This window comes from Pleurodeles waltl, chromosome 9, assembly GCF_031143425.1.
Source record: "Pleurodeles waltl isolate 20211129_DDA chromosome 9, aPleWal1.hap1.20221129, whole genome shotgun sequence".
Lineage (NCBI taxonomy): Eukaryota > Metazoa > Chordata > Amphibia > Caudata > Salamandridae > Pleurodeles > Pleurodeles waltl.
The window spans coordinates 964,995,988-965,017,648 of NC_090448.1; the positions used below are offsets into that span (position 1 = coordinate 964,995,988).

General features: G+C 44.3%; 1 protein-coding gene across 3 annotated transcripts in view; it reads left to right on the forward strand.

The window, feature by feature from the left end:
• CEP128 (centrosomal protein 128) overlaps positions 1–21,661 on the forward strand; it is a 722,948-nt gene that overhangs the window by 199,301 nt on the left and 501,986 nt on the right. For all 3 annotated transcript variants that reach the window (XM_069208366.1, XM_069208365.1, XM_069208367.1), the window contains one exon: positions 15,902–15,976. In XM_069208366.1, the coding sequence (XP_069064467.1) occupies positions 15,902–15,976 (75 nt within the window). The remainder of the gene's footprint in view (positions 1–15,901; positions 15,977–21,661) is intronic.

The following is a 21,661-nucleotide window of genomic DNA, read 5'->3' on the forward strand; positions in this document are numbered from 1 at the left end:
GTGCAGATATGGTGTTTCAGTCTTCCCTTATCTCAACAACTGGCTGTTGAAGGCGGGCTCCCCACAGGCTGTTGCCTCCAACCTCCAGACTACGGCGGACTTCCTGCATTTAATGGTGTTCAATATAAAAGTACTGAAGTCACACCTGACTATATCTCAGATGCTCCCTTTCATCTGAGCTGTTCAGGACACAGTGCATTTTTGGGCTTATCCTCCTGGACAGGGAGTCTAGGGTATTCTGGTTATGATACTAATGTTTCAGCCTTTATCCTGGATTTTGGTGAGAATGACACTGAGGCTTCTGGGCCTCATGACCTCCTGCATCCTGCTAGTGACACCTGCCAAAAGGCATATGTTGGTTGTTCTGTGGTACCTGACGTTCTGGGATGGGGTGGCCTTCTGGGAGAGGTGTAGATCAGAGTTATCTGGTCTGGAGTAGTCCGGACTCCACATCAACCTGTTGGAGCTCTGTGTGATTCAGTTAGCTTTGAAGGCATTTCTTCCCTCTGTCAAGGGAAAGATGGTGTGGGTGTTCAGACAATACCACCACCATGTGGTACTGCAAAAAAAAGGGCAGGTGGGGTCGTGGACCCTTTGTCCGCACTGGCCAAAAAGAAACCTCCTGAGGTCTAGTGTGCTCATTTTACAGCTGCGACCACTGTGTTAGCATGTTGAGTTCCAGTCCCCGATATCTGCCTGGTGGCAATGCAGGCATCTCTGCACACGTTCACCAAACGCTACTGCCTGGACAGTCAGGTCTGTAGGTACAGGTACTTTGCCCGTTCAGTTCTTCAGGACTTTCTAGTATGATCTTGGTTCGCAGCCCCACCTCTGGGGATGGTATTGCTTCGGCATCTATTCAGAGGTAGGGAATCTGCAACTAGAAGTCTCTATCAGTTGTGAAGGGTACCTACCTTTGGTTATGTCTTACTGGTAGAGACATATTCTAATTGCAGATCCTTACCTACCCACCCACCCATCCTCCCCTTTCTGCGAACTCTCCTTTCAGGACCTTTTTTTTTTTTTTTTAATATGTTTTTATTGTTTTACCAGCCAATTGGCAACATTTAAATGAAATACAAGAGGTTACATTATGTTACATCATGCATTGTTCATATCAATTATTTTGCTTGCACATTCTGCAAATCCCATGTGGGTCCACCATTACCCAGCTTGGGCGTTACGAGTTGTATCTTTACACACGAGGTGTATTCGACATGTGCAAGGTTATTAAAGAAACAAGCTACATAGTGAGAGAGAGTAAGATAGGGGTTGAGGCGGTTCCAGCGGTCACAGGCAGAGGGGGGGGAGGGAAACCAGCGGGGGAGGGACGGAGGGCCTAGGTAAAGAGGAACCAGGAGCTGGAGGGAAGAGGGGCACTCTCCACTAGTTGAGCAGCGCATCTGTATGCTCCTCCCAGTGACGTCGTCGCACCTGCACTCAACTATGCTGCCCCAGATCCACAGGAGTCCAGCCCGCTGCTAGCCGTGGGCAGCAGGACACGATAGGAGGACACAGCAGGGTTCAGTGTCCCCCAGCCCATCACACGCCAGCACACCACAGATCACCAGTGATGCGCCTAGGTGTTCATGCGAAGGGTGTTGCGGTTTTGTATTGGTTCATTACTTTCCCCATGCGCATCCATCAGCCTGTACGATAATGTTTATTGTGGCCGCTGAGGTGACGGCAATTATCTCTTTCTCGTTTATTTAGGGAGGGCGTTCATCGTCTTTATTTTCTGCAGCTATCACAAATGAATTCCATACTTCTAGGCCTTTAACTAGTATACCTTTATCCGGTAAAATCTGTAGTGTCTGTGTCTCTGCTTTGGCCCAACGTATTACCTCCTCTCGCCACAGGGCAACACTGGGAGCGCCCGAGGCTTTCCACTTCATGGCAATAAGGCGTCTATACAGCACCAATGCCAGGGCAATGCATTTATATGTACGTTTGCGTTTCTTGGGGTGGGGTGTTATGCCCAGTAGGCACACCTCGGGAGTGGGAGATAGTGTGGTGTTTGTCCATTCATTTAACAACGTTATATCTGTCCATGTGTTCCGGACCTGGGGGCATTCCCATGTCATGTGATAGAAGGTGGCTTCTACTGTGTCGCATCTGGGGCATGTCTGCGGTGATCGGGGAAACATGCGCGTTATGCGATGTGGTGATAAGTAAGTCTGATGCACATAGTCAAACTGTGTGTATCGGAAGCGGGGGTTACGTGAGACCTCGCGAGTCATTTTCATCGCCTGTTCCCATGAGTTGTGTGTTAATGGTTCCGGTAACACGCGATCCCATTTATTTTTTGCATGCTCCTGTTTGTGTTCAGACTGGGCAGCGAGGATGTTGTATATATTCGATATACTTGATGGGGCATTAGTGCTTCCCAGCAGCTCGTGAAGCAAAGGGGAGACATCTGGTTCCGAATTGCCTCGTCTCCAGCACTCTCGCATTACCTGCCGGACTGACCCGTAAGCTATGAATCCACCCCGACCCAGCGCATGCTTATCGGCTAATGCCTCGTAAGTTTGAAGTTGCCCATCCTGGTAAATGTCCCCTAATGTATGTATGCCCCTGCTACCCCATGTGTTCAGGCCCACCTTGGCTGCAATTTTTGCTAATGTCGGTTGAGCCAACAGTGGGATCCTCGGTGAGTACTGCGGCTCTTTTGCGCATTTCAGAGTGTACCGGCCCCAAGCCCAGTGTGCGGTGTACAGCAGCACGTTACTAGTGTGTACTGGATCGCTCCGATTCATGAGGTATTGCATTACTTCTGTACCGCCGAGATCTGACAACACTCTCTGAGTTTCGGCCCCGGCGGAGTTTCCAACCCAAGTGGATATCCATTGTATCTGAGCAGCTGCGTAGTATGCTTCAAATTTGGGGGCGCCCATCCCCCCCAGTTTGAGTGGTTGGAGAACTTTTGTTAATGCGACGCGTCTGCGGCCATTGCCCCATATTAGGTCCGTTACTCCTTTCAGGACCTTAATACTGACACACCTGTAGTCTGTGTTGTTTATGCGTTTGGGCTTCTGGCATGGAGTCGTGAAAAGAAACTGATGCCAGTGTGCCGGGGTGGCACCTGTATAGAACCCCCAGCATCATTTCTGCCACTGACAAATCCGATGACTGATGCGGAGCCGATCAACGCCACTTAATGGCGCTCATGGGTACTGCTTAGAAAATACTCCGGATCAAATTGTCACTTAGGGGTAATTCAAAAGTAAGTAATTTGCAACTCATATATGTCTCTACCAGATAAGGTGTTACCGGAGGTAAGTAACTTGTTCAATAGGGCCAGAGTTGGCCACCGCCCTTGAGCGGTCCAATTTAGCCTGCACCTTTTTCTTTTGTGACAAGGCCCCTAGTCTAAAAATGATAAAAGGAAACCTGGCTTTTTCTTCTACTCTGTTTATCTAAAATGAACAGTGATCATCAGAAAGAAGATATTTATGGCAACATTTTTTTTTCTTGCGTTAGGTAACTATAACAGTCTCTGTGCATGTTTCTACAGTTCTTTCTGCGCTGCAGCTTTTTTTATAAATCTGACTTTTATTACATGGAATCTGATATCTTTGTGTGACAAATATCCAACTGCTTTTTGGTGTTTTTCATGCCTTTGGCTTCACACAGCTACATGATCACCATTCTCCTTGCAATAACCTTATATTGTACGCCAGGGGTTACTTAATCAATATGTATTTACTCTTTTATTTTATTTTCATCCCATAATCTTTAATCACATAAGAGTTCAGACAGTGTTGAAGACAACCTAAGTCTCCTGTTCATCATACGCAAAATAAGTGTCATAGGCAAAGGTTACAGGCCCTGGTGGAGCCCAACCACATCATTAGATTTGTTTGTTTTTCAGAAAGAAAAATGCCAAAGTCAGGACTTTTATATATTACTAGCACAAAACATTTACTGATGAAACTCAATGTTGATGTGTGAAGCCTATAAATCATGTGATTTAATTTGCCACAAATGGTGGGAGATTTTTGCTGATGTTTATTTAAATTCTTAATAGCAAAACGTTTTAAATAATGATGAACAAGTCAAGTCAGCAGGACCTTTTAATCTATGCACCCAAGATCTGGGACAACATTCTTGCATTTATCAGGACCATCCCTATGCTACTCTAGTCTAGAAAAGAGTTGAAAAATGCACTATGTATTAATAATCCTCAAACCTCTCCTATCTTCCCTATCACTTGTTGACTATAGGCTGGATTTTGACAATATACAGTACTCTGCTACATTATGGCTAGGTTTGTGCTGTAGAAATACCACATACATAATTGTACGAAATTGGGTTACTGGTTGAGGGGGTGAATTCCTACTCAAGCAGCAACAACAATTCTTATCAGGGTGAAGTCCCGTGCAAACCCTAAATTAACCTGTGCTCAACCCTTGGGTAGCTTGGCACAAAGCTGTCATCCTTAATTCAGGGACAATGCGTAAAGTATTGTGCTACACCTCAACCAGTAATAATGTAAAAACACAACACAACAGAATCCCACACCAAATTAGAAAAATAGAGTACATTTTAATAAATAAAACAAGACCAAAACCAAACAAATCCAGTCAATAGAACCAGACATGCAAGTTTATTGGTTTAAGTGAAAATAGCTGCTAAAGCACAATACACCAACTGTGGATTTCCGGTTGTACCAGACCGTGAGAAAGTCACAAGTTCAGGGCAACCAAGATGGCGCACGGGCTGATAACAGGGACCCAGGTAAGCCTGCTGAACAAAAATACCTTAATTTCTGGTTGCTAAGCATGGCGAGGTCCTGTGTAGAGGATGCTTCATGTAGTTGAGACTCTGTGAATTCTGGGTCAGAGATGCATTGCACAGCGTCAGTCCCGTTGAGCTGCGAAGGCTGCATTGTGAGGTCCTGTGTCATCATTATTGAAGATGCTATGGACAAAGAGCTTGTGACATAAGGGCCTGCGTCAGAGATGCATCACACAGTGGTGGTTCCGATGAGGCTGTGAGCTGTGACAGCAGTGCAAAGTCCTTGCAATGGGAAAGCCCACACAGGAGCAAAGGCGATGAGTTGTTTATGCTTGGCATTATGCTGAACATCAGAAGTGATGTCAGTTCTGCTGGGTCACCAGATGGACTGGTAGAGCACCTTCAGAACAACTTCCAAGTGTCCAAGAGTGGGGTGGCACCACGTTGCAGGCTATGACTCACAGTTGCAGAGTTCAGGTGCTGGTTACAAGAGACTAGTTGTTGCGGTCACCCTGGTGGTCCTGGGTACGGGTTACAGGTTGCAGGTCCAGTTCTTTGCACCCAGGCAAGAGTACAGCAGGATAGCACAGCAGAGCAGCAGTCCAGTCAGCAGTTCAACAGAGTGACAGTCCTTTCAGCAGCACAGCAGTGCCTCTTCCTGGCAGAGCCTTTCACAGATCCAGAAGTGTACTGAAGTGTCTGGGGTCAAACATATATACCTGGTGCCTCCTTTGAAGTGGGAGAAGCTTCTAAAGGATTCCCTTTTCAAGTGCACAGGTTTATGCAAAAATACAAACCTACTCTTTCTGTGAAAGCAGGACACAGCCTATTAAGTACTCCATTGTGTGTGGCTGTCTAGGAGGAATACACAAAGACCAACTATCAACTACTTCTAGTCATGTGACCCAGAGACAGGCTGCAGGCACTAAGGGCCAAATATATCATTTTTAGCAATAGCGATTACCAAATTGCGATTGTTTGCAAATCGCAATTAAGTAATCGCTATTGGAATGTATGATAGTTTCATAGAGTGATTCGCAAGGGCTTGCAAATGGACCTACCTCATTAATATTGATGAGGTAGGTAGCAAGTTGCGACCCATTGCGAACGGCTATAATCACAGGGATGGTGGCCTGCTGGGCTCAGCAGACCGCCATTTCTGTGATTGCTTTTCAATGAAGCAATCTTTCCTTTTATTTTTTTTATATTTTTTTATGCAGCCTGTTTTCCTTAAAGGAAAATGGGATGCGTTTAAAATTTAAAAATGAAAAGTTTTCTTTTCATTTTTTAAGAGCAGGCAGTGGTCCGGTGGGACCACTGCCTGCTCTCAAAAAATGTTTTTGCATGTATTCACAAAGGGGAAGGAATTTGATGGGGCCTAGCCGCCCCATGTTGGATTCAGACCCTTTTTTTTATGGGTACGAGTGTGAGGAAGGTTTGGAGGGCTCGCTAGACCCTTAAGAATACCAGCAAGAAGACCCAAACATGGACTGTGTTAAGCAATTGGGGGAAACCAGTGGTCTTGATACCTTCCCAGACACTGGCATGCTGTCTCTTCCTACCGTGGCTACGACTGAGGGAGCTTCTTACTCCATGGTAGTCAGTAGGGCAGCCGAGGTTCTTGGCTTTTAACTGCCTACTGTTGTGGTCAGGACTAATCTCCTGACGAAGGTGCTTCAGCCCGGAGTGTCTGCTTCAGAGCCTCTCCTTCTATTTAATGAAGCCCTCGCCGATGTCCTTCTGGGTACCTGGTCCAAACCCTGCACAGGGGCTCCAGTGAATAGGGCAAAATCTCGCTGCAATCGGCCCGCTCCGAATGAACCTATATTCCTGACCGAACACCCCACACCTGAGGGCTTGGTCATTCAGGCATTTTCGTCATCTGGCGCATTGCCTTCCACTCCCCCAGATAGGTAATCAAAAAGACTGGACCACCTTGGGAAGAAGATGTTTTCTTCCTCCAGTCTGGCATTGCGGTCGGTGAACCATGCCTTTTGGGCCGTTATACCCACTCCTTGTGGGACACGGTTGCGCAAGTTCTGCCGCAGATCTCAAAGGAGGCCTGTGCGATCGTCAGTCAGGTTGTTGCCGACGGGAGAGACGCGGGCAAGTTCACCATTTGATGTGAGTTGGACACGACCAACTCTCTAGGTAGATCAGTTGCGTCAGCAGTGGCACTACAATGCCACACCTGGCTGGTAACTACTGTTTTTCTGGGGGATGTTCAGCAGACCCTCATGGACATGCAATTTCATGGCTCTCATCTCTGCGGAGATAAGGCAGACTCGGGCTGCAGAGATTTAAGGACTCCCGGGCTACAGCTCGGTCCCTTGGACTTTCCACTGTCCCTTGTCCACAACAGTCCACCTTTCGCCCCCTTTGTGGCTACAGGAGGGGCTCCCTGCTGCATTCCTTCCCCAGCCACCGTTTCCACACATGCTGTTCAGCCTCTGTGTGGCCGGGGATGCGGAATCCCACAGGCTCATGGGAAAGGGAACCAGAGGTCTGCCCATTCCACCCCCGCTGCAGCCTCCAAACCTTCCTAGTCCATCCCCCAACTCCACCCAGTTGACAGCAGAAAAGGTCATCACTTGCCCCACTGGGAATCCATCACGATGGACAGGTCGGTTTTGCAGATCGTCTGAAGGTGCTACTCTCTCCCCTTGGAGACTCCCCCCTCCGGCCTTGCCTCCATCTTTTGGCCTAATGACGAAGGATCACTTGGCACTTCTCAGCGAGGAAGTTACGGCTCTCTTGGCCAAGGGTTCCTGCACCAGAAGTAGGCTGTGGTTGTTATTCCCGCTACTTTCTGTTGCCCAAAAAAGACAAGAGCTTGCATCCTATCCTCAACCTCAGGACCCTCAATCTCTTCCCCAGGAAGAAGAAGTTCAGAATGCTCACCTTGGCTGAGGTCCTTTCTGCCTTGGGCCCAGGAGACTGGATTGTGGTGTTTGATTTGCAAGACTCTTATTTTCATATTCCTGTCTTGCCTGCCCACAGGCATTACCTATGATTTGTGGTAGATCATGAGCACTTTCAGTTTATTGTGCTCCTCTTTGGCCTTACCAGCGCCCCTCAGGTGTTCACGAAAATGATGGTGGTGGTTGCAGCTCATCTGCGCAGGTCGGGATTTCAGTCTTCCTCTACCAAGACAAATGGCTATTGAAGGAGGATACGCCCCAGAAAGTCATCTCCCATCTTCAGACTACGGCGATCCTCCTGCACACGCTGGGGTTCAGTATAAACATGCTGAAGTCACACTTGACCCCCCTCTCAGATGCTCCCTTTCATCAGAGCTGTAATGGACACAGCTCAGTTTCTGGCCTATCCTCCCAATCAGCGAGTCCGGGATATTCAGGCTATGATTCTGATGCTTCAACCTCGATTCTGGGTTTTGATGAGAATGACTCTGAGGCTGCTGGGCTTCTTGGCCTCCTGCATTCTGCTAGTGACACATGCCAGATGGCATATGCGGACTCTGCAGTGGGACCTGAAGTTCCAGTGGGTGCAGCATCAGGGAAATTTCTCCGTCATGGTCCAGATCTCCGAGGGGACTGCGAAAGATCTGCAGTGGTGGCTTTCGAATCAGGATTGGGTCAAAGGCTGATCCCTCTCCCTTCCTCAACTAGAATTTACAATAGTGACAGACCGGTCACTTCTGGGTTGGGGCTGCCACAGGGGAGAGGCAGAGATAAGAGCACTCTGGTCTCTGGTGGAGTCTGGACTTCACATCAATCTGCTGAAAAGTGGGGCAGGTGTTCATGGACAACTCTACTGCAATGTGGTACTGAACAAACAGGGAGGTGTGTGGTCCTGGACCCTTTGTCAAGAGGTGCTGCGCCTCTGGACATGGCTGGCACATCAGGACATTTCTCTGGTGGTTGGCAGGTTCTGAACGCAAGAGCAAACAAACTCAGCCGTCGATGTTTAGTCGATCACGAATGGCGTCTCGATCAGGAGGTGGCGCAAGGCCTCTTTCAGCAGTGGGGAGAGCCTTGGTTAGATCTGTTTGCCTCCACAGAAAACGCCCAATGTCAGAGGTTTTGCGCATTGGGGTTTCCAAGGTGGTTCTCGCTCTGCAACACTTTTTATCTTCAGTGGAGCTCAGGCCTCCTGTATGCCTTTCCGCCAATACCACTGATCCCCAGAGTTCTAAAGAAGATCAAGAACGACCGGACCCAAGTCATTCTTGTGGCTCCGGACTGGGCACAAAGAATATGGTATCAAGAGCTTTGGAGCATGGCCACAGATCCTCCGATAAGACTGCACCTTCGGGAGGATCTTCTGTCACAGCAGAAGGGGACAGTTCTTCACCTGAACCTGTCCAGTCTCCGCCTTCTTGCATGGAGATTGAGCGGTGGCAGTTGACAGCTTTTGATCTTCCACCTGAAGTCTGCGATGTTATCTTGGCAGCCAGGCGTCCCTCCACCAAAACGGTATATGCCGGTCGTTGACATAAATTTATTGCATGGTGCATGAACAAGTCTGTTGATCCTCTCTCCGCTCCTCTTTCTGAGGTCCTTTTGTTAATTCTTTCCTTAGCCCGTCGGGGTTCTGCCTTGGGCACTCTTAAAGGCTACTTATTGGCTACCTCAGTTTTTCTTATATTTCCAGATCACCCTTTTCTTTTTAAATTACCTATTGTTGGGAGATTCCTCAAAGGTCTTACTCATCTGTATCCTCCCAATCCATTTATTATGCCTCAATCGGTCATCAATCTTGTCCTCACTTACCTAATATGTGCTCCATTTGAGCCGTTACACAATTGTCCTCTGCGGCGCCTTACCCTCAAGACTGTCTTTCTGGTGGCTTTCACCTCTGCTCGCAGGGTGAGTGAGCTTCAGGCTCTTTCTTCGAAGCCTCCATTTTTGTCTGTACATCCTGACAAAGTAGTGCACGAATGAGGGCCTCCTTCCTGCCCATGGATGTCACACCTTTTCACGTGGGCCAATCAATCACTTTGCCTACTTTTTACGCACCCCCACATACTTCTCCTTAGGAGGAGAGACTCCACCGCCCGATCCAAAAAGAGCATTCTATCTTAAACGCACTAAAGATTTCGGGGTGGACGATCAACTCTTTGTTGGTTATGTGGGTGCAAAGAAAGGGAATGTGGTGCAAAAGTGTACCATCTCACAGTGGGTGCTTCTCTGCATCCAATGTGCTAAGCTTTGGCAAAGAACAAACCTCCAGAGGGTTTGCGTGCTCGCTCAAACAGAGCAACCGCTGCTACCACAGCTTTAGCACACGGAGTTCCTGTCTTGGACATCTGTCAGGCAGCAACGTGGGTGTCCTTGTACACGTTTACTTCCAAGTAAATAAAATATACCAATTGGGTATAAGCCAGTCTAGCATGTTTTAGGGAGAGAACACAAGCACTTTAGCACTAGTTAGCAGTGGTGAAGTGTGCAGAGTCCTAAGGCCATCAAAAACAGTCAGCAAAACAGGAGATCTGAAGGCAAAAAGTTAGGGGGAAAGCTATGCCAAGGAAGACAGATCTAACAAGGAGTAAGGCAAAAAGTTTGGGGGAAAACCCCCCTAAGACTGACAGGTCCAACAATAATCATTTTTATAAAGACCGCTGATAAAAGTTCACTTTTATAGCAGGTTCCTATTTATCTGTAGCAGTACCCATGTGGCTCAGGTGCCACCATTTCAAAATACTGTGATGGCTGACAAGTGCTACAAAAGTGCCTCCGCAACGTAACTCGTGAATATGCTAATCGCTTCTGGTTTTGCAGAGCTTTGACTGTTGCAATTTACCCAGTTATCCTGTCCTTGTTGTGGCCTAGGCACATGTATAGTTACTTTTTGCCTTTTCTGGTGATACAAGGCCACTTTTTTTTTCTCATTTTGTTGTAACTTCAGTTCATGTAATGTTTCTGTTTCACATTAATCCTCTGCAAAACTTTTGACATGATGGTATATTTAAGAACAATCCTCTCATTGCGCACATTACATGAAATATTCTCTTTGAAGCCCATTTGTTTATATCCAAAAACTTGCTGCGTCAGCCTTTATGCATGCCTGCAGTTAAACTTTGTTCTGCTAATCTCTTTCTGACTAGTAATTGAAGATGTGTCCGGTGCACTGTCCAATAAAAAGATGAAGTTCATATTCCACATCCGGACGGCAACATCTCTTTAGTATTCAGATCCTTAAGAGAGACACTACATGTTGTCCAAATATATTTCTAGGCAGTCCATTGGAGAGTTGTAAAGTACCCTTTTCACGGAGACCCATCTAGCTTACTCAACATTTTTCTATCAAACCACAAATGTTGGGAAACCTTAAGTATCAGAATGAATGTCCCCTTCGTCAATGTAGTGTAAGCAGGTGCTGCTGCTTAAAGTAATAGCCAGCCTTCTGTCTTTTCAAGGAGTGGTTAAAACCCTCATATGGCGCCATGCTGCAAAAGTCGCACTATCATGCCATTCATCTCGCAAGTTACGGTTCAAAAAGGCAACAGCGTCTTTTGGAACTATTGCATTGTATGTTTTTTCCATGCAACACTGTGTCCAGCCTCACCCGTATGAATCAAACTTTCTGTCCATCTCTCTAGTTTTCTATCTGAATAACCCTTCCTTGCAGTTTTAAGTTGATGGTTCTTATTCATAAATGTTTTTTTTTATAATTAACGGCCTGAGGGTAGGTGCCTGTTAAAGCCTGGTGCAGTATTCGTTCTGGGTGCTGTCACCCGTCAGGTTTTCCAACCCCAGTGTATCACAGAACAAATTTGTCATGAGATCCTCAGTATAAATATCTTCGTCAGTGCTATCTGAACTCTCATGGAGACCACAAACATCCATGCCATTCCATTTGACATACCTTACATGAGTCTTGTGCATCCCTACTTCCTGGAACAGAGAGAAAACCCTCCGATTATTAACAACAAAAAATAGTCCTCATCTGTCTGTGATCGTCCTTCTTTGATTCTCTGTTGTCCTCACTGTTGCTGCCTTTTGCCTTACAAAAGTGAAAGTAGTGGGGGTATTATCTGTGTTGCCTACAGGTTTATTGTACCTGTCAAATCAAAACGTACATTTAGGGAATCTGTCCTCTGTCATTTGGCAAGATTTTTCTTTTTATTCCTGAGTGGAGGTATTTGCCAGAGCCTTAAAGTTTGCAACATTCTGTCTTGGTGATCCTTATAATTTGTTACTCGAACGTTCATGAGTGTCTTTGAATATAGATCATTTAATCCGTAGTGCTGGGTTGCTCTTCGGATTGTCACCTGCTATGGTGCAGAAAACAACCTGGAAGCCACTACATTGTAGCTACGTGTCCAATATTTACCAGACCCTGGTGGTCTCTTCGCAGAACAGCAGGGATGGCCTTAGTATTCTGGGACTTCCCAGCAGGGCCCAGGTTTGAGTTTCCAGTTGTTATGGTGCAACCCCTTCCTTGGAGCTGCCCAGTGCTAGAACATCAGTGGAAGGGACACTTAGAACAACACAGTTTGTTACTTCTCTCTGAGTCAGGCCTCCGCTCGGGCAACAGCACTGAATCCACCTTCGTGGAAGTGTCCAACGCAATAAAACTGGCGGTTGACCAAGGATCACAAGCTACTCTGTTACTCTTGGATCTATCAGCGGCGTTTGACATGGTTTCTCGCCCTATTCTATTATGAGGTTTAGAAAAAATTGGGATTGGTGGCTCTGCCCTGGTCTGGTTCCATTCTTTCCTGTCAGACAGAAACCAATTGGTCTGGATGTCGCCCTCTACCACTGACTCTAAGTCACTAAAGTTTGGTTTCCCTCAGGGGTCCGCACTGAGTCCAGTGCTTTTAAATACCTATATGACACCTTTGGCAATTCTGGTGGAATCCTTCAGTGTACAAGTTGCATCTTACGCCACTGACACCCAGATTTTGTTCACCTGGGATAGTAAAGCATCTAATGCCATGAGCAGATTTAAATCTTGTTTCCCTACAGTCTTTCAGCGGATGTGTCTTAGTAACCTTCAGTACAATACTAGTAAGACATAAATATTACTGTTTGGCACTCCTCCTCCACCGGGGATGAAGATTATTGGCACAGCTCTATTCCATCCCCTCTTAATCCTGCCACCATTGTACGAAATCTGGAGGTAAAGTTCAATAATAAAACCACTTTTGATCTGCAGGTGAACAGTGTGGTTGAGGGGACGTCTGCTTTGGACTTTTAAGGGCTCTGAAGAAGTTCTTGTATTTGCTACTTACACAGTACCAGAAGTCAGTGATCCATGCACTGATTACATCTCAGCTCGACTATGCTAGAGCACCCTATTGGGCCCTTACAGCATACCAACTTAAGAGACTTTGATTGGTACAAAATGCCACAGCTCAGTTTTTGCTTAAACTTCAGAAAGGGCATCCTATTCAACATCACCTCAAATAACTCATTAGTTACCTGTTGTTGAGAGAGTGCAGTTCAAGGACTCGTGCTAGCCCACAGACCCTTCCACCAGTCTGATTCACATTATCTGGCCAAAAGGATCTTACCCTACTTATCAGCGCATATCCTGTGCAATGCTGGCGGTTTACTCAAAAATCAAAAAGAACAATGGGAGAGGTTCTTCCTTCAATATTCTTTCGGCTTTCGAATGGAACTCTCTCCCTGTTTACTTAAGGGCCTTTTTAAACAGAGCCTCAAAACCTGGCTGTTTGAATCACCATATCAAGAACTGTTTCTATGCATGGTACTCAATGATCCCCTAGCACCCGGACACACTCAAAGTAGCCTTGCCTCTTATAAAACCTTTGATTGATTGATTGATTGAATGCCAGCTTAAGAGTTCTTTGACCTTACTTCTGCAGCTCCGAGTGACAACCTTCTCCTCTGTTCCCTGCATATGCTGCCAAGATTGTTGCCACCTCACACCATTCTCTAAAGCATTGATAGGGCCTGGCTCATTCTGCCTTTTTCATATTTTTTTGTTTATGATCTCCTATTTCCTGTTATAGTCGTTGAGATTTCCTTTAATCTTGTCTCCTATTACATTGTGTCCTCTCCATAATTTATTGGTGCTCGTGGGAGTATCATGTCGATGTCTGATTGCTACCGTTCTCAAAGTAATTCTTTCTACAAGGACGTTGGATCTTTTTTACATTGGGCAAGTCAGAATCTTCGCAGATGCTCCGACATGCCCTATAATACATCAATGTATAGGGCAGCCTTATGAACCAATGTCCACAGTTTGTTCTGTCATTACTGGCTCACTGAAGTCTAAATCTGATTAAGCAAAACTTCGCCATATGTTTGAAGCCTGACACAAATATTATGCCATTGCACCACAATTGTTTGTTGGGCAGTTTTAAAACACAGAATGTCAAATAAACAAAGAATTCGAAAATCTGATGGAATGAGACACAAGGTTAACTAACACTACTTATCCTGTAATTCTCTGCTTTTGGCCCATAAGCCGTCGTGAGCAGTGTAGCAAATATATGCAGAAGAGACTGATTGAATGGAGCATTGCCTATGTCTGCACTCTTAGGCTTCTAACTTTACCACAGCTTTACATGCAACTTTTCCGGGTATTGTTGTGATTAGAGTCCAAATATCTACTACTGTAAAAGTCTGAGTAATAATAGAGCACAAAAGAATATGGAAAATGTATGTACAGTACTGACGAAAAAATATAGAACTCTCTGATGTTTAGGGTGTAGGCTCATTGGGCCCTAGACAATCAGTGTGACAGTAGTGCACCCAAGCATTGGGTGGATTGGGGAGGATGTTAACCTGAAAAGTTATGAGGCAATGTGTTGCTAGCGAAAAGATTTAAAACAGCATTTCAAGATGCAGTGAGTACGATTACTGACTCGAAAAGAAAGTTTGAGTTTAGAAATTATAAAATCATAAAGGTTGATTACAAACTTTGAAGGTAGTAGCCAAAAATTTAAAAAAATGCAGATGAAGCAGTAAGCTCATTAAGTTACATTGAAGATATTTGCCATGAAGGCTATCAAGAACAGAATAATATAATATTGGGCAAAAGATCAGAAAAATGCTATGTCCCAAGTGTGCAGTGTCCAGTTGGGCAGCAACCTTAGGAGAGGTCAAAAGAATCTGGCTCGCTCCCAAGTTCAAGGGTTTATATACAGTTTTCTTGCATAGAATATTAGAGGAACTTCAGAGTCAGATTTTAACCCTATCATCTTAGCACTAACCCACTACATGAATACTGATCTGACCAGAGGTATTAAAACAAACTAGTTACAAAAACAACAGATAAACTTTGTGAATGATCACAATGCAATGCGTAAGCAGGAGGAACCTTGAAGAATGTAGTAAAAGGCTTCCTCTAGCAAGCTATGCGATGTAATACTGCCTATGAATATTATATATATATATATATAAGTTCTTCCTCATGGAATACTCTGTATTCTGTTGCAGAATGGTATGATGTAGTGTCTTATAGAATGTTATGGTCGGAGAGATGACAGTTGATCTGTGACTGGGAGATGAGGGGTTTTCGTGTGTTTATTTTCTGTTCCGTGTAGCATTTATTGTAGTAATAAACTACCTGAAGTATTCCTTGTTTCCTGCCCAGTTACTCAGTTACATTCATAGAAGTTATCACATGTGAGAATAGTATCCTACAGAGATGAACAATTTTGCTGCATTTGGTGTCAGGCGAGAAACATAAGTGCAGAATGGACATCATGGTACAGCATTCATTTCAAACAAGATGGCACGGAGGCCAAGTTAGCTTAGCCCAAAAAACCCACTATTTAACACAATGTAACAATTTTGTTTCAGTTGCAATAGCTCTACGCCAGTATATATGTGGGATTGAGGTGCAGAACAACTGATATTAATGCGCATTTCATTTCAAATGCACAATAACTCTCTCCTGGAAAGTGAGTGAATTCCAATTGGTAAGTGAGCTGACTCTCTCTTACATGCAGTCAGTACTCCAGAGTGGGTGTAGATCGCTAAAATAAGAGTGCTTGTAAAAAAAAAAATAATAATAAACCTGCAAATTTAAGAAGATATTGCGTTTATGTTACATTTCCCTGTTTGAATTTCCATTCCATTTCCTGCATAGGTATGGAATGTTGCTGTTGGTAATTGTGATTCTCAATAGTTGGTTAGTGACCCTTGACATTATTGTTCAACTTTGTGTTTCTTTTTGTTTTACCCACAATCCCTCTTCTCCACACACTGATGCATATAAACAGCTAGAGCAGGAACTGGAACGGTCCAGGCGGAGGCTAGACCAGTCTGAAGGCAGTCGGGAGACTCTCTTACTCCAGGTAAGGTCTTACGTTCAGCCTACCTTTGAGGCGTGACAAGCAATATTCTCCCCTCTGCTTCTAGAATGTCTGTGTCCATTGATGCCCCCTGCACAGTTTTACTCCACGAATGGCTTGTGATCGATGTGGTTTCATGTCAGAGCTGCTCTTCATTTGAACCTCTGTAACTTGTGTTTCATCGGTTCACAGTACTTATTATTGTATCCAATGCAACGTATAAGTAGTAACTAGAAAGTGAATACCATGTGAACCAGTTTTCGAATTTTAATGCTAGCTCTTCTGATCATTACCTATTATAATATACATTGCCAACCGCTTCTGTTGTCAATAGGTGTTCATGCCCAACCATATGTGAACTTGCAGGTAAGGTATCTCTGAACATATGTTCGTGGCCTTCTGGTAGAGATTTATGTACAACCTGGCTTTCACATGCTTGTTTCCCGGCAAGACCAACTCAGCCTTCATCCTTGCTTGAAAATTCGTAACCGGTTGAGTTGGCAGGTAGTTGCATCTTTTATTTGTTACTCTGGTGTACCACATTAGGGTAGTAGCACTAGATTAAAGGTTCATACTTTTTATTATATATTAAATTGATGTTTGGTGATTATGTTCACTCTTTATCAGCCTGATGCTTCTTACTTGCATACATCCAGTTAGATGTATCACAGAACATATTTACATTTATGTTTCTTTCTTTCTTGACTTGTCTGTGCATTGAAACCTTTCTGTAGTATTAGACATAAACACAAGTCTGAAATGTTTAGTTAATGGTTTCTGAATCACATTCGTATATTATGTTCCACTGAGGATTGAGAACACCGGGTAATATATATATTTTAAAATGTTTTTAAAGTACAATAAAAAAAACATAGCATCAGTGTCCATAAGGCTTTCTGTGATAATATCGAAACATTGAAAAAAATTGTCCAGGGTGCTATGCTCTGTGTACCGCCACACAAGTCAGCACTTGTGCTACGGCACATGGTGCATAGCGCCCTATAAAATGTTTGTCTTTTGCTCTGATATGGAAACCCAGAAGTGTTGTCCTTGACATCTGGATAATTGTAAAAAACGTTCTCTAAAAATCAACGGAGCAAATAAAATTTAAACTGATCCTCTTTTAACAGAATGTGCTTTGTAGGTGCTAAGTGCTGGTCATGCATCAGAAAGTGTAAGCCCGAGACGTGTTGTGTTTGAGGAAGAAGGGTTGTCATGCTGAAGGTCCGCTCAATGACAGTCACAGTCGTGGGAGACTTGATTTTAGTCGGCACTATTCTTTTATAGGAGGGTTCCTAGAACGGGAACGAGTGATTTCCGAAGTGTCATCAATGGTGATCTGTTTACAGCTGGGGCATGTAATAGTTCAGAGGAAAGCCTTTTCATATAAGAAAAATAATTATACAAATCCTTGTTATTTTAGGCCCCGACAGGTTACAGTAAGAGTCACTTTTTTATCTCTTAAATCTTTGTGGAAGTGTAGTGTAAAGCTCTCTCTCATCTAACCTGCAGCTGCCAACTTTTCTTTTTTCAAAATTTGAAGCCAGCATAAAAAGGCACACAGTAGCCAGTCGCGCCTTTGAAAGATCATTCAAACATGCTTGTTATTCTGTTGTTTTCACATTAACATAATTGGCCTGAAACACTGGATTTTGACTACATACATGTATATTAATCACATGGTAACCATTACTAATTTCTTTGGACTGTGTATTCCTAACTCCTGTCTACCTCAATGTTTTGATAGATAGTACTTCTATTAGTGAAGTGCTTTGGCACCTCACCTGAGGATCAAGACATCTTGATATAAAAAAAAAACAGTCAACTCCTGACACCATAGAACAAATGATTTTGTTTTCAATAGCATTGTAGGACATTAGTCTTTTCCTTGATGCCCCCCACCTCTGTGTGCTTTACCCATAGATGACTAGTATTAGAACATTGGAATGAGGGGACCTCCATTGAAAACGATGGAGTGCTCCGAGCTTCTAATGCCCAGTAGAAGCCCAGAGCTCCAACATTCCAAAGCTGTCATTCACAGCTGTTGCTGTGAACAAAGGCCTCACAGACCCTGAGGGCATTTCAGTCACCTCGGGCTCCGTGAGGCCTTTGTTTTATTTATTAGAGCATTCTGCCCTCTGGTGACGGAATCTTCTAATAGCCTTATAGCCCTCCTTAGCTGGGCTATACTGACTTTGAAGTCCCACTCCCTAATTAAAGGCCCTTGCCTTTGGCTCGGTCCTTTTACGCTGGAGTGGGCCTTTAATGGCCAGTACAGCCCACTTCGGCAGACTATAAGATATTGGAACGTTGGCAGCTCCATTGAAAACAATTGAGTGCTGCGGGCTTTTACTGGCCGGTAAAAGCCCGCAGCGACAACATTCCAATGTTCGCTTTGTTCACAGCAACAGCTGTGAACAAAGCCTCACGGAGGCCGAGGGGATTTTAATCCCCTCTGTCTCCGTGAGGAATTTGTTTTATTTAATAGAACATTCTGCCCTGAGTGGCAGAATGTTTTAATAGCCTTAGAACCCGCCGTAGCGGGCTCTACCGGCTATTAAAGGCCCTCGACTTCAGCTCGGGCCTTTAACGCGGGAGCGGGCCTTTAAATAGCCGGTAGAGCCCGCTACGTCGGGTTCTAAGGCTATAGTAAAATGCCTGTGGTTTCTCCTTTATCATGGGAAAATTGTCAAGTCCTTAGTATGTGGTACAAAATGTACCCAGGGCCTGGAATTTAAATACCACTAGTGGACTGAAGCACCTATTTTGCCGTTCACTATAGTAGCAGTGCGAACAAGACTTCAGGCCTACCATTGTAGTCTGACTATAACAATGCAAACTCCTTTTGGCAGGTAAAAACCTTGCTTCTAAATATTAATAAGTATCCTCTATGTAGGCCTTGTAGGCTAGAAGACAGGGTTCATGGTATTTAAAAGTAGTGCATGTAACATTTAATGTTAGCATGTACTTACAGCGACTAATACGCAAAAGCTATTCTCACTGTGGCTGGACCAGTTGTCCTACATAGCAAACTAGAGTACAGATTAAAGTACTAATTCCATATCTTGGGATTGTGATGCGCTAGAAAAATAAGTAAACAACTATTTTTAATAGCTATTAAAAATCCAATTCATTGATGAAGTCCGGTCAGATTTTTTCTAATTATTAATGAAAAGTATGTTGTAGAAAGTTACCTTTTCCCTGTTTGAAGTTCCTGGAGGCTAATTTTCACTGGCTCTTCCGCTTCTCCCAGCCAGTGATTAGTCTCGAATAGGTGTCAAAAAAAAGGTGTGAAATGGCTCTAAGAAACTAACTAAAGGCTGACCTGAATGAGCAGAGGTGACTGCTCTGCACTCCACAGAATACGCAGAGTTGGGGTGTGTGCATCCTTTTTGACACTACAGTGTCAACTCCTGTATGATAGATCGTCTGTTTTTTACATATACCATTTGAGGAGCAGTTAAAAGGGAGAGAACAGGATGCCAAGATAGTTCTTGTGTATCTAGTGTGGTAGCTGGAGGACCCACCTTTTGTTCTAGCAGACATCTGTCTCTGGGATTTTTGTGGGGGCCGCACCTGCTCCAAACTGGATTTTAGTGTTAGTGTGAAGGGCCACTAGGATTACAATGAGTCACTCCCCACACACCCCCAGCCCTCAGAGCCCAGGTTGAGTGTGGCAGAAGACTTTGGCCATCTTGAAAATGCCCCAAGTTGTTAGGGTTGGCCTCTGGAACTTTTGCCTCAATGACTTCTCACATGCTCTAATCAATATCAACCACTAGCTCTTACCAGGCATAGATGTGGCATATTCTGGCCACCGCTTCATAACATTGCTAGACCTAAGGAAGAACAAAAGCGTACTGGACTTGCTGCCTGTGACCTGAGAGGAGCTGTGAAGGACTGGACTTGCTACCTCTTTTGCCCAGGAGTAAGAAATAGACTCAAAGGCTCTTAAGGCTGATCTATTCAAGCTACAAGGATTCAACAAACTATAATAGGCCTTTCCTGCAACTGCCCTGCTGACCAGTGGCAACTGGACCTGGAGTGGATATTCAAGGGGATGAGAGCCTGACATGAACTGAGGCATGCGAAAGATGATTTCATGCTTTCTTAGACCACAGTGATTTATCATTCTTCAGACTAGAGATAACTGTCTCCTACTCAAACAACCATGGTGGTCCATTACCTGGTTTATCGATACGCTGGCCTAATTAATATTACACCATTTTCTGACTTCCAAGGAACTCCCAAGGCCTGCAGCCATACCTCTGCCTCATATGTCTTTTTTTTTTTTATTTGAGAGGATTCCAGCACTTAGAAGCCTGACCACACATACTCTTAGACTTGAGAAAGCACCAGTCCTGCGCACCATTTTCAAGGGTAAAACACGTATTGGCTAGCCCAGTCTCTCACCCATATCAAAATAAGCTACTGTGACTATATTTTAGGTTGCGACTTCAATGGGTTTATTGAATAATCTGAATTCTTTTCATTAAACTGTTAAAATCCTACTTACTCCTTACCCTATCCTATATAAACTGGACCTGGACTAGACCCTGATTTTGGCCTCTTTCAGCACCCTGTGAGTCTCGAGGTGCCTTCCCTGTGGGTAAACTACTGTGGTGGATTGCGACTTAAAGAACTGAAGTCAGAAGGTAAAAATCCGTGACCAGGACTAACCTATTGGTTGTATCCAACCCGCGTTCCATCACCGCCAGCCTCAAATTGTGCCTAGGTCCGGTCTACCGCAGCCATTGGCTATCACTGACGCTTTGTACTTCTTGGCACTATTTCTACTTAAAAGTTTAAAAAAAAAATATCTATTGGGTTCTCCTATTCGACTTTTGTCATTTGAGAGTCAGTTTGTTTACTAAATTTTACTCTGTTTTTCTAATTTGGTTTAGGATTTCTATTTTTTAATTTTGACTTTATTGCTGGTTTGATACTGCATAAATACTTTAGACAGTGCCCTAGGTTAAGCCAGTTTGCTCCATACCACACCTGCCCGGGGGTTGAGCTCATGTTAATTTAGTTTCGTTTAGATGTAATTTTATAAAGTGTGTCATTACCAACAAGGTTTCCTGGCACTGACACCAGAAAACACAGCAGGGCTATAGCCTAAGACTGAAAAAGATGACAAGGATTCCGATTATTCCTTGAGGTAAGCAGCCATCCACACCAAATAAAAATACACACGTATAATGTGTTTGGAGTATGGGTGCACAGTATATTAATTTGATAACAAAGGCAGCATTCTACAACAGGTCATATAATCTCTGTTGGCATAGGTCTTTTGCAAAGTCATTAACATCCTCAGTGAAGGAGTAGACTACCTGAATGAATGTTCTCTTCGTAATTCTTCTTCACCCAGAGGATAAATTCTAATTAAGCAAGTCTCAACACAGCTTCATACACACACTTGTGTTCTCAAACTGCGCGATTGTACATACAACCTTCTAACTGATGATATTGATCCTTCTGCTATCATATCTGCTTCACTGCAAAGGTCGCGAATGCCAGCGTCTTGAAAGCATTTTCTAAGAATGGACATGACATTACAAATGGTGTGAAAGGTGCCCATACGAAGAATTATTCTGTTGTACGTTGCTTTATGCTTCTGCATGATCTCGGTTGCTTTTGCGTAGAGCGCATGATCTGTGACTACTACAATTTTCACCAAATACAGTG